This window comes from Alosa alosa, chromosome 7, assembly GCF_017589495.1.
Source record: "Alosa alosa isolate M-15738 ecotype Scorff River chromosome 7, AALO_Geno_1.1, whole genome shotgun sequence".
NCBI classification, from domain to species: Eukaryota; Metazoa; Chordata; class Actinopteri; order Clupeiformes; family Clupeidae; genus Alosa; species Alosa alosa.
Window position 1 is genome coordinate 32,440,307 of NC_063195.1, and position 16,503 is coordinate 32,456,809.

Consider the following 16,503-nt stretch of genomic DNA (forward strand, 5'->3'; position numbering starts at 1 on the left):
TGGCCTCGGTCTTAGGGGCAGTTTTGTGCAGATTACACTCACAGCCTCACACTTAATGGTCAGCTTTGTGTGTGTGTGTGCGCGCGCAGGCATGCGTGTTTGTGATGTGCTCTGACTGTTCGACTGTGTGTGTGTGTGTGTGCGCATGCGTGCGTGCATGTCTAAAAGAGTAGAGGAGTGAATGAATGTGCTTCTCTGTGTTCTTATACCAGTAACGCTTCATGGGGTCATTGTATATATACAGTATATATATGTGTGTGTGTGAGAGAGAGTCTGTATGCACATGTGGGTGCGTCACGTCATGCAGGGCTTTACTCTGATCTGCCAAATGTGAGCTGAAAAATGTGATTGCTAATCCAGTCACCTGAGCCCTCTGAGAGACATAAGACATATGCCTCATATCACCATCCCCATAAACAGCTCGCTAGCAGAGGTGCCAAACGCCAAGCCCAGCCCACAGCCGCTCCATCGTGTGATCTGTAATCTTTTTGTTATTCCCTCAGAACACCTTAGTCCTTTTTTAGCTCGCCTTTGAGAGTGTGTGTGCATCCGTAGTAGTCCTTTATTAGCTTGCCTTTGAGAATGCGTGTGAAACCGTAGTAGTCCTGTTGCTCACCTGGTAGAGCCTTGGTCCAAAGTCTGATGTTCACCCATAGAAATAGTTTTCTGTGAGTGTTCCAAGCGTACTAGAATGATGGATGATAAATGTGTATGGTCAGAGTGAGGCGTCGACTCCGCTGCCTGGCCTGTTCACTGGCTTGTGCTGCCTTCCACCATGTGACCCTCTCAGCCTCAAAGCTCATCATGTGAGTGCCAGCAGTAGGTCAGAAAACACAGGAGAGAGAGGGTAATGATGGAAACGGTGATGAGGGGTAGAGAGAGAGAGACTCCTTATTAGTAAGACGGGGAGGGGAGAAGGGGACGACAGGCCGTTCATTGTGCCATGCAGCAGCAGCCGCACGTACAACAATAGCGCTGGCAACAGCTGCACGTGAGCACTCACCCCTCATCACCGCTCCGCTCCTCTCCTCTCCTCCTCTCCGCTGTGCTGTGCTCCGCTCTGCCTGCGTCTGTCAGGGGAGCTGGAAGGGTGGGGGTGGAGAATATATGCGAGAGAGAGAGCGAGCGCTTTTTCTTCATTTATATTACATGGCACCACCACCACCACCCCTCCCCCCCACCCCCAACCTCCTACATCTCCTCGTGACTTCTCCAAGGCAGTGCCTACAGAAACAGGCCCCATCAGATAAAACTGACAGCCTTAGAATCCGAGCCTATGAAGGGGCATCTGGGCGCCATTTTGTGTCTCGCTTGTTTGTTGGTAAACAAGTCAGCGAGCGTTTAGCCCCCTTCAGTGGCGCTCGCTGGCACCGCTTGAGTCGTGCACGCTGGCATATTGCTGAGTTTGGGATTGTTGTTTTTAGCGTGCTGTGTTCAGTAGCCACGGGGTGAAAGTGATGTGGTGCTCACTCCGCTTGGCCAAGGCCACAGTTTTGTTTCAGAGATGGGGCGGGGGGGACAATGGTGTCACAGTTTCCTGTTTTTCACTAACTGTGGTGACAGTGTGTCACGAAAGAATTAGGGCAGGCTGGATGGGAGGATCGGATAGTAGGAGGAGTGTGAGTGCGTGTGTGTGTGAGTGCATGCGTGTGTGTGTGTGTGTGTGTGTAGGGGGAGTGCTGGTAGTAGGGTTTCGCTTGGTTGCTGCAGTAATACACGTTAAATCATGCCGGACATTTTCAGCATCGCGCAATGTCATGCATGAATTAGCTCTGTTTCACCGAGCGCTATCTGGGACGAGCCCTTCACCCCTCAGCTACTGCGGCGCGGGGCGGGGGAAGAACTTATCAGCGGCATCTGCGCAAATCAAAAGCAAGCCCTCCTGATCCTCACATGCACGCCGACCGTCGTCTGCACGTCTCAAACTCACGAGATGAGATGTGCGTGCGCACACACGGCACGTCCCCGGCCACAACGGTCTGAAAACCTTTTCAGCTCCTCAGAGATGTCCACAGGGTGGTTGTGTTTGAGAGTGTGTGTGTGTGTGTCTGTGGGAGAGAGAGTGTCTAAGGTGGAAATGTACAGTAAGTGCAGTATAGTGGCATGTGATGACATGGTCTCAACTTCAACGTGCCAGTGTCAGACACACACTCTCACACACACACACACACACACACACAGGCTTACACACCCTGCAGCTGCAAGGCGACTAAAAGGATGGGTCTATAAATAGCATCCCCATCAGAGAAGAATGTGAATCACTGTCCTTGTGAGTGATTTTTTTTGTATGTCTATGTGTATGTGTGTGTTTGTGGTGTAATGCGAATGCCTGCAGTATCGTGTTGTTTTAGCATTTCCCTCATGCGGTAGCGCAAGGCTCAGATGAAAGGACAATTCACCACAGTTCAGACCGCACTGAGAACAAGTGTGGAGGCTGAACACGGTGACTCATGTTGAGCCTCCACCGGCCAAACTCTCCATCTCTCCATCTGTATTTATCTCTGTTGCTCTTTATCTCTTTATCTCTGTGTCTCTCTCTCTCTCTCTCTCTCTCTCTCTCTCTCTCTCTCTCTCTCTCTCCGCCCTCGCTCTTCCTGTCCTTGTGTGTTTGGAGTGCAACTAGAGGCAAGAGGACAAAGGGCCCGACCTGTGTCGTGTGACCTGCTGCTCCGATTGGCCAGATCGGTGTCCGTCCGCCACCCCTGGAGTGTGGGCAGAGTGCCCCGGGCCAAGTTGCCTTGGTTACCCGAGCCCGAGTGCCAAGGCTCACTCGTTAGAATGACCTGTGTTGTTCCAGCGAGAGCGTGAATCACCCAACCTTTTCTTTAAGAGCATATCCAGCACATCAACAATCAGCATTATGATGCAGAAGTTCTCACCAGAGCGTGATACAGCCAAGTGAAATCACGTCTTTTTTTTTTTTTTTTTTGGTTCCACTGCGTGGTGGAATGTCACCCTACCTTTCCGTGACCTTCGCTCGGCTCGCACTGCAGGCGACGCGCCGCCGTGAAACATCTCATGGCCATCTAGATCTACACATTCTCGGACTGCCGGTGCTGCGGGTCCGACTGGAAATTCCATCCAGAAGGGACAGTCGCCGTATTTATAGCGGCATTAAATGGCTAAGCTCTCGGCCACCTAATGGCTTGTCATCGGATGATGGCCATCGGCTAAAAGCCTCACAAGTGAAGACCGGTGCACTGTGCTGCAGTTGTGCACAGAGGCTTGTGTGCTTACGCTTAAAATGCCTGAAAGATGGCTAAGCTGCTGGAGCAACACTTCCGGAGCTGACCCTGGGTCAGTCCTTCTGGCCTGTCCTTTAGATGCCAGGGCCGCATCCACTACTTCAGCAGGAGGCTTTCAGATCAGCCGAGGTCGGCATTTGGACGTCCAGATCCTCTTTTGTACAGACGTTTGTTCTGTTTTGTGTGTGTGTGTGTGTGTGTGTGTGTGTGTGTGTGTGTGTGTGTGTGTGTGTGTGTGTGTGGATGAACAAGAAGTTCGGAACCCCTTAGCTGGGCAGGAAAAATACTGGTGCGTTTTTGTGAGGGGGAGTGAAGGGTATTTTTATGTACATGCGGTGTTTCCATGGTGAAGCCAGAACTGTCTGTACCAACCTCTCTCATTATGAGTGATTTTTTCTTTTTTTTTTATGTGTGCGTGTGTGTGTGTTTTTTGTGTGTATGTGTGTGTGGGAAGAGCGTGGATCTTCAGGGAATTGCAGCCCACGTGTTGCGTAATCCGTGGCAGATGGAGCACCATTCACACCAGCTAGTGGTGCAGTGTGACTTCTACTCACAGGATGTGAACAGTGGGTGTTTGTGTGTTTGAGTGTGTGTGTGTGATGGTCTCAACTTCAACGTGCCAGTGTCAGACACACACTCTCTCACACACACACACACACACACAGGCTTACACACCCTGCAGCTGCAAGGCGACTAAAAGGATGGGTCTATAAATAGCATCCCCATCAGAGAAGAATGTGAATCACTGTCCTTGTGAGTGATTTTTTTGTATGTCTATGTGTATGTGTGTGTTTGTGGTGTAATGCGAATGCCTGCAGTATCGTGTTGTTTTAGCATTTCCCTCATGCGGTAGCGCAAGGCTCAGATGAAAGGACAATTCACCACAGTTCAGACCGCACTGAGAACAAGTGTGGAGGCTGAACACGGTGACTCATGTTGAGCCTCCACCGGCCAAACTCTCCATCTCTCCATCTGTATTTATCTCTGTTGCTCTTTATCTCTTTATCTCTCTCTCTCTCTCTCTCTCTCTCTCTCCGCCCTCGCTCTTCCTGTCCTTGTGTGTTTGGAGTGCAACTAGAGGCAAGAGGACAAAGGGCCCGACCTGTGTGCGTGTGACCTGCTGCTCCGATTGGCCAGATCGGGTGTCCGTCCGCCACCCCTGGAGTGTGGGCAGAGTGCCCCGGGCCAAGTTGCCTTGGTTACCCGAGCCCGAGTGCCAAGGCTCACTCGTTAGAATGACCTGTGTTGTTCCAGCGAGAGCGTGAATCACCCAACCTTTTCTTTAAGAGCATATCCAGCACATCAACAATCAGCATTATGATGCAGAAGTTCTCACCAGGCGTGATACAGCCAAGTGAAATCCGTCTTTTTTTTTTTTTTTTGGTTCCACTGCGCGGTGGAATGTCACCCTACCTTTCCGTGACCTTGGCTCGGCTCGGCGCTGCAGGCGGCCGCCGTGGGCTCTGCGACCATCTAGATCACACACATTCTCCGGGACTGCGGTGCTGCGGGTCCACTGGAAATTCCATCCAGAAGGGACAGTCGCCCGTATTTATAAGCGGCATTAAATGGCTAAGCTCTCGGCCACCTAATGGCTTGTCATCGGATGATGGCCATCGGCTAAAAGCCTCACAAGTGAAGACCGTGCACTGTGCTGCAGTTGTGCACAGAGGCTTGTGTGCTTACGCTAAAATGCCTGAAAGATGGCTAAGCTGCTGGAGCAACACTTCCGGAGCTGACCCTGGGTCAGTCCTTCTGGCCTGTCCTTTAGATGCCAGGGCGCATCCACTACTTCAGCAGGAGGCTTTCAGATCAGCCGAGGTCGGCATTTGGACGTCCAGATCCTCTTTTGTACAGACGTTTGTTCTGTTTTGTGTGTGTGTGTGTGTGTGTGTGTGGATGTGGATGAACAAGAAGTTCGGAACCCCTTAGCTGGGCAGGAAAACTACTGAGTGCGTTTTGTGAGAAGTGAAGGGTATTTTATGTACATGCGGTGTTTCCATGGTGAAGCCAGAACTGTCTGTACCAACCTCTCTCATTATGAGTGATTTTTCTTTTTTTTTTTATGTGTGCGTGTGTGTGTGTTTTTTGTGTGTATGTGTGTGTGGGAAGAGCGTGGATCTTCAGGGAATTGCAGCCCACGTGTTGCGTAATCCGTGGCAGATGGAGCACCATTCACACCAGCTAGTGGTGCAGTGTGACTTCTACTCACAGGATGTGAACAGTGGGTGTTTGAGTGTGTGTGTGTGTGTGAGCATCCAAGCGTCTCTGTGTGTGCGTCCGCGTGTGTGCATTGTAACACCCTGCCATGTTTAGTTGTACTGCTTGCTGAGAGCGGCGCAGCAGTGTGTTTACGTAAGCAGCTAAGTTTCTGTTTAAAGGACCTTAAGAAACAGAACAACTTGTACTCCTGCCCTCAGCAGTATGACCCGGTCACCCATGATGGGATACGTAGGTTCGTTTGACCACTGGGAATGGGACAGGGCCCCTTGCTCTTACAGTGTATCTAATGATGCAGTTAAACAGGGAGGTCACAGGCCGCTACTCTGATCTTCTTAGGCACACCTGGGCTTGTGGAGAAAGGTGGGGGTTTAAACACCTTTAAACACCCCAGTCAGAGCTGGATATAACCCTCAACCCCTCAGTCCAGTGAGGTGGTCTCAAGCTTGTAAACACACACACTGGATTATCAGGAGTTCACCTCTGGGATGGCCAAGCCACTGGTGTTATCAGTAGCTAAACATAGGAGATTGGAATCATCAATCACATAACACACACACACACACACTGGCCTAGATCTGATGAAGTCAGGCCAAGAATCCTCAGTTGCCTGCTTGTCTGCTGGGCCAATCAATCAATCAGTCAGTCAATCAGAATCCACTCGGGGGGCCTGGCTGGAGGAGCAGGAGGTCTTATGGGGGAGACGTGCAGAGCTGACCAACCGGCTGGATGAGAATTTTATGGAGGAGTGAACAGAAGTGATTTAACACACACACACACACACACACACACACATACAAACTTGACATGGGTACAACAACTCACATTCCATACAGTGTTCCTTTGAGTGAATGAGAGGGTGAGTGAAGCGAGGCGCTGCCCCATCAGGGTAGCCATCTGAGGCGTCTGGGCCTGCGGAGAATCATCAATCATCAATCACATAACACACACACACACACACACTGGCCTAGATCTGATGAAGTCAGGCCAAGAATCCTCAGTTGCCTGCTTGTCTGCTGGGCCAATCAATCAATCAGTCAGTCAATCAGAATCCACTCGGGGGGCCTGGCTGGAGGAGCAGGAGGTCTTATGGGGGAGACGTGCAGAGCTGACCAACCGGCTGGATGAGAATTTTATGGAGGAGTGAACAGAAGTGATTTAACACACACACACACACACACACATACAAACTTGACATGGGTACAACAACTCACATTCCATACAGTGTTCCTTTGAGTGAATGAGAGGGTGAGTGAAGCGAGGCGCTGCCCCATCAGGGTAGCCATCTGAGGCGTCTGGGCCTGCGGAGGCAGAGTGGCAGGCCGGCGTCTGCCCAGGGAGGCTCAGGGCCGATAAGGAGCCGGCCGGAGAATGTTGGGCCCCGGCCTCCTGTGAAGAACACTGATTACTGTCAGCGGCCACAAAGAGCCAGACAGATGCCTATCAGGGCCGCTCTTAGGAACTCCGCCGCAGCCTTCATACACACTCGAGCATGCATGCACACACACACACACACACACACACATGCATGCATGCACACACACACACCAGACATGCAGTAGGACACAAAGGCAAATGTTTTGCCTCTATGTCTCTTACAAAAACACACACACACACACAAACCCCACTGCAGTGTTCATACTCACTCGAGCATGCACACACACACACAGACACACACACACACACACACACACGCACTCCTTACTCGTGCGGTGGGCCCAAGCTCACGTGCTTGCACGTGCAGAGGAATGGAGTCCATCAGATGACACTGTGTGGAGTTTGGAGAGGAAATTGAAAAAGATTAGATCTGTTTGAAGTTGGGCCTCACATGCCAGGAACTAAGGTAGCCTCCACAACGTCCAGTCCCCCACCCCCACTGGGCCACCTCTGGACTGTCAGTCCAGGGCACGTCGCTATCTCACTCACTTGTCTGCCCTCGCTCCTGTCCCGACGGCAGTTCAAACCAGGAAGCAGCGTATCATATGAGGTCATAGTACTCCCAATCTGCCATGTTGTTTTATTAGGACACTGTGTGTTGTCCTTAAGCAGAGGCGCATGTAATAATGTAATAGCCTAGCTCTTTACACAGGCTGCTGCTGGGGTTGATTATGTTTAAATTGCGCACAGGTTCCTGGAGTTTCTTTAAAAAAGGGGGCGGGGAGGCTGTGCTTTTATTGTCCACTGATTAGAGAGGCATTGGGGTGGAAGAGAAAACAGAGAGGTTGATTGCACAGTGTTTCACGGAGTTCTGCTAATATAGCGCATGTATTCTCAGAAAACTCTTGAGCCAAAAGTGTGTGTTTTTAAAAATCAGGGGGGGAGGGGAGAAGAAGAAGGGGGGGGCTGTGTGCTTGCGCGGAGGATAAGAACTGATAAGGTTGTACTAGCGTGGCATTATCCGCCCATTATGATAGTTTATCTGCAGCATACATGGCAGGAGCTCATCGGCCAGCCTCGCGCTATCTAGTTAATGTGAGTCCGCTCGTGCTGCTCGGCCTCTCACTGCCCTCACTCGCTTTATCTGAACACACACGGGGGGCGGCCAGCCACAGAGCACAGCTGTGGAGCAGGCCCCCTCTGTGTGTGTGTGTGTGTGTGTTTTGGCTGGGTGGATCATAAAGGGGGGGGGGTCACCTTTGTAAGTAAAGACATACGATAACTGTGTCTGCATGTAATCACTAAGATCTAGATGTTTAGGTCTTGCTGTTGTTTGACATCTGTGGCACACATTATGCTATTTGAGTGTGTGTGTCCCCGATTCTGAGATAGCGTTGGATTGTTGGTTTGGGCAAGGTTGTGTGTGTGTGTGTGTGTGTGTGTGTGTGTGTGTGTGTGTGTGTGTGTGTGTGTCCGATTCTGAGATGGGGTCAGATTGTTGGTTTGGGCAAGGATGGGGTGTGTGTGTGTGTGTGTGTGTGTGTGTGTGTGTGTCCGTGTCCGATTCTGAGATAGCGTCAGATTGTTGGTTTGGGCAAGGATGGTTGTGTGTGTGTGTGAGTGAGTAAGAGTGTATGTTCTAACCCTTCCGTTTCCCCCTCTCTCTCCCTCTCCTGCAGGCGAGCCCACCTCCGACTGTGTCTGGAGCGATTGAAGGCTCTCATCCCACTGGGCCCAGACTGCAACCGTCACACCACCTTGGGCTTGCTCAACAAAGCCAAAGGACATATTAAGGTACACACACACACACACACACACACACACACACACACACACACACACACACACATACATCAACCAGTGACTGTTTTACCACCTCTTGCAGCTATTGCTTTATCCTCTCTCTTTTAAATGTTTATTTTTGTCTCATTCCACTTGACATGTACCTCCAGTCAACATATACCTCACATTACTAACTATGTAACACAAATGAGGTCTGTTAATAGTACTAGGCCTATTTTTTAGAGTAGCTGATTTTGTTGTCAGTATAGTTACAATATAACGGTAGTATCCCTCTTTATGACCTAAAACATTGGCCTCAGTATGGATTTCACACAGCAGAGACACCATATTGTCTTTATTGATGACCTAGGGCGGCTGCAGAGACGGTTGGGCTGAAAAAGCTGTGTGTTGGCTGCAAGGTTAGTTGTGTAGTGCAGTAGAAGGGGCAAATCTGCGCTAATTCACGTTCCGCGAAAGCAAATTATCTCTGGCGGTCTTAACCCTGGTCACATTAAACACACATACATAACCGTTTCTATATTCACTCCTCTTTTAGCGTGCGTGCCTGTGTGTGTATGTGTGAGCATGCCTGTGTGTGTGTGTGTCTGCGCGTGCCTGTGTGTGTGTGCGTGCCTGTGTGTGTGTGTGTGTAGCCATGATGGTCAGATATCAGTAGCTGCACTGCACCCTCACATCGCCACCACAGACAGACCAGCAGTCCCTGCAACCTCCCTGCATATTGACCAAACCAAATCCTCTATCCTGTCATCATAACACTCCTGATAACGGATGGAGGAACGGAGTAAAGGATTTTTTAAAAACACACACACACTGGGACGTCTCCCTATGAAATAAGCCTAGCGTGTCCAGACAGGGCAAATGAAGTAGACCTCGATACGCTCTATCAGGAAATGAAACGGGCCAACAAGCAACGGCACGAATTGGCACAATGTACCGATACAGTCCTTTACCCCCGGAGCTTGTTTATTTATTTATCTGAAAGAGTATTGACGTTTCTCTCCTATATTGGGCTGGCGCCGGGGGCCGTGGTGTTGGGCAGCTCGTTGGCAGGGGATGTGGGACGGGCGAGGAGCGGGGGCCGGACACGTGGAACCGTTGTATTGATCGTGGCCCCCGGTCATGTGAACAGTCGTAGTAAACAAAGTCTGATTGATTGATGTGTTTGTGTGTGTGTGTGTGTGAGAGAGAGGGGGAGAGATGATGAAATATAGTGAGTAAATGTGTGTGTGTGCGCGCCTTTCTTAGTGTGCATGCATGTCTTTTGGGGGGGGGTTTATGTGCCAGTTTGTGTGTGTGTGTGTGTGGAGGGAGAGAGAGAGAGAGAGAGTGTGTGTGTTGGAGGACAGTGCTGTGGGTCATGTGGCTGCAGGGTCCCCTCCCTGCCAAACAGGAAGCGAGTGTGAGAGACCTGCAGCTGACATTTACCAGCTGCCACTTCAAGCAGCCGCCCAGTTCTGATGACGAGGCTCGTCTCTGGGCTTTCATCTCGCTCCTCTCATCCTGTCTCCTTCACCTCGCTTCTCTCTCTCTCTCTCTCTCTCTCCCTCACACTCTTTCCCTGTGTTTGTGCTCCTTGTCTGCTACCTGTCCTCTGCTCTCTACATTCCTCTTTGCACCCCCCTCCTCCACCTGCTCTCAGCCCTCCTCTGCCTCTATTCACATATTAGATGGAAATGTCTCCATCGCTCCTCCATTTGGTCGCCTCTCTTCTCTTCTTTTCACTGGTTTTTGTTCTTGTTTGTCTCTGTCTCTCCGTCTCTCTTGATATCTGATGTTATTTCTCTCTCTCTCCCTCTCATTCTGTTCACATGAGTCTTTTCGTCAACATTACCACACACCACTCTGTCGCCTTCTTTAAGAGCTGGGCAACTTCAGCACTGATGATTCTGAACCATGTGGTTGTATAGGAATGTGTGTAAAGGATCCACTTTTGGTGTTTACTTCAGACAAACTGACTTTACGCAGCCTAGCCTAGCCTAGCCTTCTCTGCAAACATTTACCTTGCATAGGGAAGCGTGGCTGAGCCGGCCAGGCCTGGAGGAGGTTTTGCATGGCTCGGAGAATATGTCACGGCTGGTTTCGCCTCCGTGGAGTGGCACGGCCACATTTGCATTGGTGCAATCTGATCTGAGCTCTTGGGAGAACACAGGTGCTTTCAGCTCACCTGACCACTCCCTGCTCAGTGCGTTCCTATGTGGGGAGAATAAGTATTTGAACCCATGCTAAAGTTGACTAATTCTAATTGGGTTCAATGCAAATCAAACCAGCTAATAGGCTAACTGAAAAACACACCATGCTAATCTCTAGGTATGGTGAAGGGTATGTGATGATGTGGGGCTATTTTAATTCCAAAGGCCAAGGGAACTTTATCAGGATGCATAGGATCCAGGCCATGAAATAAGTGGCCTTTAAAAATAAAAAATCTGCCTGCCTCTATGGGAATTTAACATAGGGGTCAAATACTTATTGCCCCTGTAATTTAAGGAAGAACATTTATTTATTTACGATACATTCTTCATTCACTAAGAAAATTGGTGTCCTTAAAGGTTGGATTTTTACTATTTGTTTTAATTAAGGCATTAAGATCAATTTCTAACAGATGTTTTTATATTTGTCTTCTTTTTAGTCAACTTTAGCATGGGTTCAAATACTTATGTATGTGGGCATAATGAGTCGTAAACCCCTTTTTTTAGCCTTTTTTATTGATTAAGACAGTAAAGGAAGTGAAGGGTCGAGAAATGACCTCAGGTAGGGCTCAGACCGGCATTGTCGATGCGATGAGACGCTGACCCTTAACGCTGCCCAATGGCTCCCCCTAGCCTTCAACATCTCTGGAGAGGAACGCTTGGCCACACTGCCATCTAGAGGCCTGAGAGGGGAACGAAAGTCTGTTGGAGCAGTTCTGTCCACTGCTGTCCTCTCCCCCACACCTGTCCTCTCCCCCTTACCTGTCCTCACCTGTCCTCTCTCCGTGTCTCCCTCTCTGTGGTGCAGAAACTTGAAGAGGCGGACCGGCGGAGTCAGCACCAGCTGGAGTGTCTGGAGCGCGAGCAGCGGCACCTCCAGAGGCAGCTGGACCTGCTGCAGGGCGGCGGCGGCGTGCTGGTCTCGTCCCCCTCGCCCTCCTCCTCGCCCTGCTCGGCCGGCGGCGAGGGAGAGCGGATACGCATGGACAGCGTGGGGTCCACCCTGTGCTCCGACCGCTCGGATTCCGATCAAGGTGAGCGGACAGCTCTCTCTCCCTCTCTTGCTTTTCTCTCTCTCTCTCTCTCTCTCTGTCTGTCTCTCTGTCCCTCTGTCTCTCCTTCCCAGGTAAACCTATCGCTGGGCAAAGGCGTAAAATGAAATTGAAAGTCATTTCACGGTCTGATGTCAGGACTGTTCTGATTTTTCTTCAGTCTCCCTTTTATGTCTACGTTTAATATTCCCTTGTCTTCTGGCAAACTCCCATTCTGCTCATAGCATCAGTGCTCTTTCATTCAGAAAGTTAAATGATATCAGTTATATAGTATAATATAATATAATATAATATATATTTAATACATTATAATATAACATTTTCTCTCTGTCTCTCATTTGTTTGTGTAGAAGAGATTGAGGTGGATGTGGAGGGCACCGAGTTCTCCCATGGCGAGCTGGACAGTGCCAGCACGGCCAGCACCAGTGACCTGGACGACCACAGCAGCCTGCAGAGTGTGGCCAGTGACGAGGGCTACTCCAGCTGCAGCGTCAAACTGGCCTCCTAGAGACTCCCCAACCACCACCCCCCACACACACACACACACGCACAAATACACCACCAACCAGCCGCCCACCACTATTCTCCTCCGACTCCACGTCCTGCTTCTCCTCGTCACCTCCACCGCTACCCTCTGTCTGCCCATGTCCCCACTCCCATGGTCCCACGCTCCCCAGCCCGAACTCCAGACCCAGCCTACAGACTCAACTCTGGCTCTATCTCTGCGGAAAAAGGCCACCAACACCACCACCACTAGCCCTCCCATCCTAGCAGGAAGGTCTCAGCAGCCTCCCTCCTCTCTACACCCTACTGGAAAAATCATCTCGGGCAGACCGGTGACGAGTGTGTGTTTGTGGCTGCACGAGAACCTGTGCTCAAGGGTGTGTGTGTGTGTGTGTGTGTGTGTGTCGCATGAGGAGCGTTGCAAAAAGCACTCAAAAATGGGGGGATTTGTACGATGTCATTGCATTTTTTGTGTTGCATAGGGCCTTCGATGTGCGCCTCTTAAGCTTCAGAAACACACAGAAAGCCACCAAAGCACTTCCTGCTGTGTGTTACGAGCAAGGAATGGGGTTTGGGAGTAGATTCTTGAACAAAGGCTTTTGACGTGTCCACCACAAAAAAAGCCCACCTCATCACCTTGTTAGGTTTGGTTTGAATTCGCAACTGCAGTGGGCATATAGGAATTTTTATACTTGTGTGGTTTTGAAATGGAGAGTACAAGACGTCCCATCGAATTCAAGATTCACGTATGTACTGAAAATAAAGACCAAAAAAAAAATCCAAGCACTTAAAATCGAAACCTGTTACTCTAGGGTTTTTCATTTCAAGCTCAGTCTTATTATTAGTCATCGTGTGAATCCTGAACTGACAACCTTTCGTCAACGTCGGCCCTGTTTTTCATCTGCCGACAAGACCACGAACAAGTAGAATTTTTCGGAATGCATTGTAGTGTGTATGTGTGTTTGGTTTTGTGGGGGAGCGGGGACTTGCAAAAGCGTAATTTGCCATATCAACAATTGTTTTGGGGCCCGCTTCTCTTGCTTCCGTGTTTATTGTTTGGATGGTGTTTTTTGTTCCTTTTTTTGCTGTTTTTTTCCCCCCCAGTTTTTGTTTTTATTTGTACCGGCCGTTGGCTGGCACAAACGTCGTCATTGGTGCTATGTGAACACCTGAGGCCCAGGTCGCTGCCCTGCAGCACCTCACCGCCCACCAAAAACAAGCACTCTCAGTCCAGCCCCGCCCTCCCTCCTCCCCTCTGGTGTTATTGGGGTGTATTGGGGGAGTGGCGTCCAACCCAAAAGCAGCTACCGCCACCACCACTTCCTCTTCTCCTCTCTGCACTTGCTTACAAAGTAGGTGTCCATAGCAACTGGCTCAATATTTAAGGAGAAAAAAAAGAAAATAGAAAATAAAAAAAAATCTGAAAAAGAGAAGGACAAAAAAAGGACTTTTGAGTACACAACCCTTCTAGCAGTAAGAAGCAATAACTCCTGTAGTGATCTCTCTCTCTCTCTCTCTCTCTCTCTCTCTCTCGACAATTTGGATTTCTTTTCCAGAGATACAGACCCAAAGTGTCCGTCCAGTAAGCAGATCTGACTTGCTTATGAATAATATTTTTATTTTGTACATACATACAGATAGTTTAATAATAAAAAAGAAAGATTTTAAATGAAGGAATGTGGAGTTTTAAAAAAACAAAAAGGAAAAAAAATGGTAGGAACACATTGATCCCCTCTGGTAGACCTGTTGCCTCTGTTGCTGTTTGGTCCTTGCTATTTGAACTGTTTTTTGTGTCCGCTGTGTGTATGTTAAATTATATTTTCTCTAATACAGATGGCCATGGGCCAGACATTGTGGCATGGACAGTGTTACTTTGTTCGTTTTGCTGGTTGAAAGGTTCAAATGTTTCCACTCTGTAGCCAGACCAAAAGAAGGCATACATACACACACAGTTTTCAATTTTCTTTCTCTGGGAGGGGAGGAAACTGAAATATACGGTCCACACCAAACCAAAGTGGAGATTAAAAATTTGAGATAAGGTTCCATGCCAGCTTATGAGAGGCTTTGTGAAACTTACATCTCCTATGGAGCTGTCTAGTTTCTCATTCTTGGAGATTACGTTGAGGTCGGTGGAGAGTTTGAATGTCTATGGCAAGGTAAACTCATAAAAAAATTGTAATTAATATCACTGATGCCTTGTTTATCTGTTCTGCGAAGGAACCCAGCATACACGTGTCACAAAGTCGAATCCAAAGTAAACTGAATATGAGGAATTCAATCTAATGTCCTCTGGAACTTGATCTCAAATTTTAGCCCTTGGTGGAAGACCCTTATTTTTACACTGAAGACATAATTAGTTATGAAAACTCCCTTCCCTCCCCACATTCACAAAAGTGTATTTATTTGATCAGTTAATTTTTTTCCTTTTCTGTTTTGGTTAGTTCATTTTATTTTCAAGGTGACATGCATTCCACTGTCATTTAGTGCATAAGGTGTATTTTATTCACATATTTTAAAAAGCTTCTGGGCCGAACTGTTTTCTTTTCCTACACCTTCTCTTTTATTTAATCAACGTGCACTAGTTGGTGTCATGCTCTGCTGTAAGCCGTTCTTCAGTGCTTTCTCTTGCCGCTCAGTCAAGAAGCCATAAATGCTCTGTGATTGAGAATTGTCCATATTTATTTTTGTCCTTGCAATAACACAAAAAAAGCAACAAAAAAAATCTTAATTTATTGGTTTGTTTCTCTGTAATTTTAGTGTCACCTCTTTTTTTTTGATTCTTTAAATGTCACTTTTTCTTTTCGTTTGCAGAATTTGGTTATTTTAATATATTGGAGGGGCAAAAAAAAAAAACCAACAAATGTTTTGTAGCCATTTTATTTATTGAATTCCCACCCCTCCATTCTGTTGCTGATATCTGGTGCTTGAAATGTCATCAGCCCAGAATGAGATTCCTTCCTGTCAGGGTAGCGACCTGTCTGTAAAAAGCTACATCCAATTCAGTCCTTATAGTCCAGTGTAGTCCATGTGGATTGTCCTTTTAAGGTCATGTTAACAAGAGGCTTCAGAGGCAACATGACTTGTTTTTAAGGTGTCAGTATTTGCAATCAGCGAAACACTCCACTGGCGAGAAGACCTCGTATGAGTGCAGCTGCCTTTACTGCGTGTGTGTGTGTTAAGTCATTATCACTGTTGTCAATGAAGCTTGATCTTAAAGAAGAGAATTGGAAATGTGATGTCAGGATGTTGTGGTGGCCTCGTACGGCTCTGAGAAGAATCTCTCTCTCTCTCTCTCTCTCTCTCTCTCTCTCTCTCTCTCTGTTTTGGCCGATGAGAAGAATCTAACTTTTAAAGAAGAACATAGTAATAATAAATAGTAAAAGATGTTTAAAAGTGGTGCTCTTCTTCAGCAAATGGCCAAACCTGTGGCGAGACTCCTCGTCCCCCTCCTTGTGTGCTCTATAGCCTACCTGCCACCGAGGAGGGGCTGTTTCTTTTCCGCTCGTCATCTCTTATGACTCCATTCTTTTTCTCTTTTCTGTTGTTACTTTTGTTTTGTTTTCAGAGTATTGCGTTGTTCTATTTTTTTTCTCTCTCTCTCTGAAATCTGCACTATGATAAATGTGGGGCCCATTGTAATGACAGTGTTCCTCCGATGACGCCACACCAAAACGCGTTGGGCCCGCCGCCCGTATCCTGGCGACCACCGAGTCGCCCGGGGATGAAGGACTGATCCAAGGTGGCAGATGGGATTGGCTACAGCCTGTATTCAGCCTGCCGGTGTTGGCTTGGAATTCACTGAGAAGGGAGAGCGGGCTGTCAATTAAATAAAGCTATTCCACCCTGGAAGTCTTTTGGGTGTTTGCGTCTTTTTTTGGGGTTTTCCTTTTTCATTTGAAGAAGGGAGAAATAAATGACTGTTTTTCAAAAAAGTGCACTCCATGATGTCAACGCGTGTGAGCTGAAATGAGATACCGACCAGTAAAACACTCCAGAGTGTCAGATAGCTTATCCATGTTTTTTTTATTTTTTGACCTGTTTAATGTCAGAATAGCACCCATAAGCTGCATATTGAAACTACAACATGTCTCCAAGGAGTGGCTTAAATGAAAATGA

The 16,503-nt window shown here is 48.3% G+C and overlaps 1 protein-coding gene across 2 annotated transcripts in view; it reads left to right on the forward strand.

The window, feature by feature from the left end:
- mxi1 (max interactor 1, dimerization protein) overlaps nt 1–16,236 on the forward strand; it is a 31,573-nt gene extending 15,337 nt beyond the window's left edge. For both annotated transcript variants that reach the window (XM_048247426.1, XM_048247427.1), the window contains exons 4-6: nt 8,522–8,636; nt 11,640–11,865; nt 12,234–16,236. In XM_048247426.1, coding sequence (XP_048103383.1) covers nt 8,522–8,636; nt 11,640–11,865; nt 12,234–12,391 — 499 coding nt within the window. In that variant the 3' untranslated portion in view covers nt 12,392–16,236. The remainder of the gene's footprint in view (nt 1–8,521; nt 8,637–11,639; nt 11,866–12,233) is intronic.
- The last annotated feature ends 267 nt before the right edge of the window (nt 16,237–16,503 follow it).